The 6,935-nt window shown below is 48.7% G+C and overlaps 1 protein-coding gene across 3 annotated transcripts in view; it reads left to right on the forward strand.

Moving 5' to 3' along the window:
• NOX5 (NADPH oxidase, EF-hand calcium binding domain 5) overlaps positions 1-6,935 on the forward strand; it is a 147,188-nt gene that overhangs the window by 125,984 nt on the left and 14,269 nt on the right. For all 3 annotated transcript variants that reach the window (XM_011968839.1, XM_011968825.1, XM_011968831.1), the window contains exons 9-10: positions 1,652-1,784; positions 5,442-5,584. In XM_011968839.1, the coding sequence (XP_011824229.1) occupies positions 1,652-1,784; positions 5,442-5,584 (276 nt within the window). The remainder of the gene's footprint in view (positions 1-1,651; positions 1,785-5,441; positions 5,585-6,935) is intronic.

Genomic DNA, 6,935 nt, shown 5'->3' on the forward strand with positions numbered 1-6,935 from the left:
AGGGCCGTGGGGAGACTTTTCCCATTCATCCCAAGAGACAGTTTGTGGGGTGGAACAGTTGGGTACCCCGTCAGACCCCCAAGGAAATAGGGAATAGTGTAGCTGCAGCCCCATTGCTATGGAGGAGACAAGCAAAATGGAAGACCCAGTCCAGTCCCTCCAGGAGGGAGACTTTAGGAAGGTGAATGTCAGGGCAGGCAATACACCTCTAAAATCCAGTTTTGGGGAGAACATTCTCCTTCAGCTCAGTAAGCATTTATTGGTGCCTAGAGGGTGCCAGGCCCTGAACTAGATTACAGAGAAACAGAAGGTTTTGCACTGTCCTGCTTTCTAGGGGAGCCAGCCCTTTCATTACAGTGCACGGCTGTGTTGCTGGAGGTATTAAACCCTTTGTCTTTGGGAGGTCAGAGAAAACTTTAGAATAAGGGAGAAGATGCCATATCAGGGTTTTGAGGGATGAATAGGAGTTTGTTGGATAGAGAAGACAAACAAGGGTATTGCTGGCAGGAGGAACCGCATGGTAAAGACAAGAATTGTGAAAGGGTATACTGTGCTTGGGGGACCACAGGTAATTTAGGCATAGCTGGAGCCAAGTTGCCAGGAGGAAGCCAGAGAGGTGAGTAAGGCCTGCTCATGAAGGGCCTCCTGAGCTGGGAGACCCACTCCGCAGGCCATGGGGAACCCCTGAGCATTCTGGGAGGAGATGGTGGTATTAAGCTGGGATCATTTATACTCTAGTTAGATTTCTTTAGTTGCTCTGTGGAAGGTGACTTGGAGGGGGCTTGGGGGGAGGTTCTTGCAAACACAAAGATGAAAGTTCATGAGGGCCGTGACACTGAGGCAGTGGCCATGGGATGGAGGCAGGTGCACATCACAGAAAGACTCAAGAAGCAACTGGTTATGTTTTGCAGCAACAGAGAGAATGGAGTCTAGGACGTCTCCCAGGTGTCTGAGTGGTATCATCTGTGGAGAAAAGGAAGGCAGTTCTAGGTGGGCTCAGCTCTGGACACACTGCATTGGAGGACCTGGGAGGCTGAAGAATGAGGCTGTGCTGTGTGTCTAGGCTCTGGCATCCAACAGCCTCAGCTGCATTCAGATCCCACGGTTTCTTACCTGGTGGCCTTGGGAAGTTATTTAACCTCTCTGAGCCTCCTCTTCTCCTCCCTAAAGTAGAGAGAAAATAATACCCACCTCATACAATTGCTGTGAGGCCTAGAGATAGCACAGTGCTCCAAAGCAATTGTCTGGAAGGATGTTGTTGTCCAAGGAGAGATGCTCATTGGTGGTTGGAATGCTGGCCAAGCACTGGCCGAAGTTCCAAGAAAGGGCTGGAGCAGCCAGGGAGGCATCACAGGGACACGTCACAGAGGGTCCACTAAAAAGCAGTGCTTACACCCTGAGAAGCAGGGTAAAACCAGGGGCCCCGCTTCAGACACAGCCTGGCTGCCCCCTCTAGGATTGTTGCCCACTTCCAGATCGGCAGGTTGGCTGCTGAGGTGGGCCGCCACTCAGAAGCACAGAAGAGTGTCGTGTCTCGGGGCATGCCTGTTTTATGGAGGAGGAGGGCAGCCCAGCCTCTGCCCTCTTATCCTGGAGCCCCTGGTGGCTTTGGGCCTGCAGGAATGATACTGATCTCCTTCCTCTTTCCCAGGTCACTCATCTCCTCATCAAGCGGCCCCCTTTTTTTCACTATAGACCTGGTGACTACTTGTATCTGAACATCCCCACCATCGCTCGCTATGAGTGGCACCCCTTCACCATCAGCAGTGCTCCTGAGCAGAAAGGTAACGGCGACCTCCTCCAGTCACTCTGCACATAGTCACTGAGTTCCTGTTGTGGGCCAAGTACAGGCTGGGAACTCGGAACACAGCACTGAACAAGGCCAGAAACAAAGTCAGCCTCAAAAAGCTCTCTTTGAAGTGGGAGCCGGCATGCAGACACCAATTGGCATGGCAAGGGCTGTACCAGTTGCACTGAAGTCTTACAGGGAGGGCCTGGCTTGGTGGGGAGAAGCCTTTGCAGACACAGGGGCATTCAGCTGGACTTTGAATGGCTAGTAGGAGTTTACCAGATAGGGAAGGAGATGGGGAGGAGGCAGAGGGAAAAGCAGAAGTAAAATCATGAGAACCTGGAGACTCAGAAGAGTCTCCTATAGCTAGAGCTATGGGGAGGGGGTGGGTGGGCAGGAGGAGTAGCAAGGAAAGAAGGGAGGGACATACAGAGAGAGAAAAAGAGCATGAAAGGCAGGTGATGTTGCTGGCAAAGCCAGTTAGAGCTAGGATGGGACTAAGGAGGATTTCAGAAGCAAAGTTGGAATCCAGATGGATGGAGCAGCCAATTGGAAGCCATGAATGGTTCTTAAGCAGAGGAGTACCTGGCTTAGGAGAGGATATAGGCGTTTTTAAGAGGGCTGTGATGGGAGACCAGGTTTCCCTACTCCCACCTAGACTTGGGCCTTATAGAGCCCCAAGGCAGCAGAATCCCTCACACCCTTCTCCTCCAGCCCTGAACCATTCCCACTGCTTTTTGGATCCCCAGCACACACAGAACAGTTCAGCTGATGCTTTTGCTCAGCTGTCCTCTGACTCTCACCCATGCACGTGCCTTCCTTCCAGTCCCAGGCTGTTTTTGGAGCTGCCACCTGGACCCCTGTCCTTCTTCCCACCATGAGAGGTGCCTCCAAGTATGGCAAGGGTGGCTTGCACTGACATTTCCAACAGGGAAGGCCTTGAGTGACCTATTACAGTAAGACCCTTGCTTGGCCTCATGAGGGTTACCCGGCCCTGCGTGTTGGGGGTTCTCTGACTCATCCTGGTTACAAGCTTTAGTGTCACTCAGGATGCCTCCCAGACCCAGCCCAGCAGGACCCCCAGCCCAGATCCCTCAGCTCACAATGTAGACCCACAATGTAGGCCAGGGTTTCCACATTTGGGGCTGCATACCCCCTACCTTGGAATCACCTGAATTGTGCCCTCAATGTACCATGGAACAAGGTAGAGGTTGGAGAGGGTGAGGCTATTTTCTCCCTAGTTTTTTCCTTTTCTTTTCTACTCTGTGAAGAACGTCTGTGCTCTCAGAGAACTCAGACGATATCAAAATACGTACAGAAGAAAATGAGAATCCTTCATATAATTTTATCCAAGGGAAACCATTGCCAATTATTTGGTGAATAGACTTCCAACTCTCTCTCTCTATCTATCTACATGGCTAACCAGATGGAGAGATTTTGTATACATGGGCTCACACTAGAGGCAGTGTTTCATAGCAGCAGTATGTCATGGAGATCTTTGTATATCAGTAAAGATAGAGCTTTTCCTTTTTATGCCTGCATGGTATTGCAGTGTATGGATACTAATATGGTTATTGACTATTATTAATATTATATGGGTGTGTCATGTGTTTCACCCATTCTTTTTCTCCTCTAACTTTCCAAACTTGTTATATTTCACCAATTCTTTTTTTTTTTTTTTCTAGAGTCTCACTCTGTCACCCAAGCTGGAGTGCAGTGGCATGATCTCGGTTCACTGCAGCCTCTGCCTCCCAGGTTCTCCTGCCTCAGCCTCCTGAGTAGCTGGGATTACAGGCATGCGCCACCATGCATGGCTAATTTTTTTGTATTTTTGTATTTTTAGTAGAGTTGGGATTTCACCATGGTGGCCAGGCTGGGTCTTGAACTCCTGACCTCAGGTGATCCACCCGCCTTTCCCAAAGTGCTGGGATTACAGGCATGAGCCCGACCTTCACCATTTCTTGAAGGGATTTCTTCTGGGTCTCAGTTTGGAATCTGCCTGTCCTTGGACCCTGGGAGACTCTCCTGCCCTGAGCTGAAAGGGTTCATGTAGGGGGCTGGTAAATATACCAACTTTGTTTATAGAGCTTGTTTACTGGATTCAGGAGTGGGACTCAGTTTAGCAACTGTGGCTGAATGAATTCAACCACCATTGTTGGAGACTTCCTAGGTCTGAGTCATTGCTTGAGGCACTTCAGGGTATATTTATGTAGCCAAGGCATGCAAGCGCCTAAGGGTGCTGATGCCCGAATGAAGGAGGAAACCTCAGAAAGGTGGATGGAGCTAGGATCCTAGAACTTGAGCTCCAGTCCTGACTTTTCAATCCGCTCCTCATAAAACTGCGAAGCACCTCTCTAAGCCTCTGCAAAATACATGGTAACACCAGGTCATGAATTCCTTCATCAACTTGAATGGGACATCTTTATTTTCACTAACCTCTAACTGAAATTTAGCATTTTCTTCAATGATAAATGTGAGTAACAAACCCCAGGAGCATTAATGGTACCTCTGACTTTTTCACGGTGAAAACCATGGATGTCTTTCTATCATGTTACAGCTGCGGCCAATGCTTCAAGAGTATTTATGCTCACTACTGCTTCTGATTCCCAGGGTTGGTTGGGGCCTGCTAGAGCTCATTAATTCATGTATTAACAAAGAAGCACATGGATTCCTGTCACAAATTTTTTTTTTTTTTTAACATTTTGATAACTAATTATAACTGGATTCATATGTAATTTCTCTGTATATTACTTTATGTCAAGCTTGTCCAACCCATGGCCCTTGGGCCACATGTGGCCCAGGACAGCTTTGAATGTGGCCCAACACAAATTCGTAAACTTTCTTAAAACATGATGAGATTTTTTTGTGTGATTTTTTTTTTTCTTTTTAGTTCATCAGCTATTGTTAGTGTTAATGTATTTTATGTGCGGCCCAAGACAATTCTTCTTCTTCCAGTGTGGCCCAGGGAAGCCAAAAGGTTGGCCATCCCTGTTTCATGTATTTAGACCCTTATTCTGAGAAGGAGACTATTCACTGCCTTTGCAGGACTGCTAAAAGAATCTGTGGTTTAAAAAAAAAAAGGAAAAGGACAAGGGTTCAGAGCAGGAGATCTCTTGCATCCTCCTCACTCTGATGTTGTGGATTCTATTTGGTACCACTCAGCAGAAGACTCACATCACCTCACACCACATTTCCATAAGTCATTCATTCAACAGAGGACCTTAGTAATTACATTCCAGGCATGGCTACCATGAAAGCAGCTGGTACCACCATGGACTGAGCACCTACTGTGTGCAGAGCCATTGACTAGCAGGAGGGCCTGTTTTGGTGAGACCTTGGCCTGATGGAGGTGGCAGAGTCACCGCCTTTAGAAAATTCCCAGTGAGCTGCTCTGATCCTTTCTTTGTTACAGGAGTCTGTACCCTTATTAAGCTCAGGTTGACTTCATCAAGAAAGATCTCAAGGTCTGTCCCAAAGACATCAACTCTCCGAGTCCTGTGGCTGTGGCTGCTAGTTTGGTCCTGAGGAAGGACATTCAAACCAGGACTTGGAGGGCTGAGGCCCAGCACCAATCCCTCCGGTGGGGTGAAGCCTGCTCCCTGGTGCCGGTCACTATGGACCTCCTTTCCCCTCCCACTCTTCTCTTGCTCAGACACTATCTGGCTGCACATCCGGTCCCAAGGCCAGTGGACAAACAGGCTATATGAGTCCTTCAAGGTATCAGACCCCCTGGGCTGTGGTTCCAAGAGGCTGTCGAGGAGTGTGACAATGAGAAAGAGCCAAAGGTTGTCCAAGGTAGGTGGCTACTGGAGAGAAGGGGTCCAACCTGCTGGCAAGCCCACAGAGAACAAGTTGCCTCCTTCTTCTCAGTGAGTATCAATTATTGAGCAACTGCTGTGTACACAAATGGCAGCACAAGGGGGTTAGGCAACTGCTGACTCCGTGGTTCAAGAACCTTCTCGAAGTGTTACCACTCCAGATCCTTCCCAGTCTGATGTCCCCCATTAGATGGGGGAAGAGAGCAACAGAAAGAGAGTGGGAATTGAAATCAGAAAGACCCACCTCCAGGTCTCTGCTCTAATACTCTCTAACTGTGTGGCCTTGGGCATGTCCTTTGGTTTGTTCATCTATAAAATAGAAGTAGTTCCCTCTATTACTTACCTTTCTCTTACGACTATTTAAAAAACCAACTGAATGAATGCACATAAAGTACTGCGTGAAATAGGCAGCAGGGTCCAGGTGGACCCCCTCCTCCTCCTCATCACCATCAGCAATGTTATTCTCTTTAGATCCTTGATGAAACCTATAAAGCTGATGAGCTGCTGGTGCCATCAGGTTTTGGAGGAACAGAGAGAGGCAGAGCAACTGCTAAAGAAATAAGAATAGACACTGAGGCTGAGGGTGGCTGAATTCAAACTAAGTAGACTGTGCCTCATGGCTGGGAGACAGGTTAACATATGAAAACCCTGCCATAGGAGATGTCTGCAGGCCTGGCCCAATCCTGCCTTGCCATTGGGGAATTTAAAGTCCAGGGTTGAGATCCAGGTGAGATCCTGCTTGGCCAGACCAGAGGACCTTTCCAGGACCACACCAGGAGCAAAGCTCTGGGATATGCAGGGGTAGGTAGGAAAAGCAGAACATTCTGGGCTGTTAATCAGGGAAACTTCCTGAAGGAGGAAGCTGACTTTCAAAATCAGACGAGTCATGGCACATTGTGGATCAGTGGGCTAGACACACTAAAAGCTGTTTCCTTGGGACCTCAGTCACCTCTGCCACTATAAATTGGTACAATCTTTTCTGGCAGGCAGCCTGGCTGTATGTGTTAGCATTGTAAATATGTATACCTACATGCCCAGCAACTCCATTTTAGGGACGTATTCTTAAAAGCTAACCGGGGGCCGGGCGTGGTGGCTCACGTCTGTAATCCCAGCACTTTGGGAGGCCGAGGCTGGCGGATCATGAGGTCAGGAGATTGAGACCATCCTGGTCAACATGGTGAAACCACGTCTCTACTAAAAACACAAAAATCAGCCAGACGGAGTGGTGCGTGCCTGTAGTCCTAGCTACTCAGGAGGCTGAGGCAGGAGAATCGCTTGAACCCAGGAGGCAGAGGTTGCAGTGAGCCAAGATTATGCCACTGTACTCC

Source organism: Mandrillus leucophaeus, unplaced genomic scaffold, assembly GCF_000951045.1.
Source record: "Mandrillus leucophaeus isolate KB7577 unplaced genomic scaffold, Mleu.le_1.0 Scaffold12, whole genome shotgun sequence".
Lineage (NCBI taxonomy): Eukaryota > Metazoa > Chordata > Mammalia > Primates > Cercopithecidae > Mandrillus > Mandrillus leucophaeus.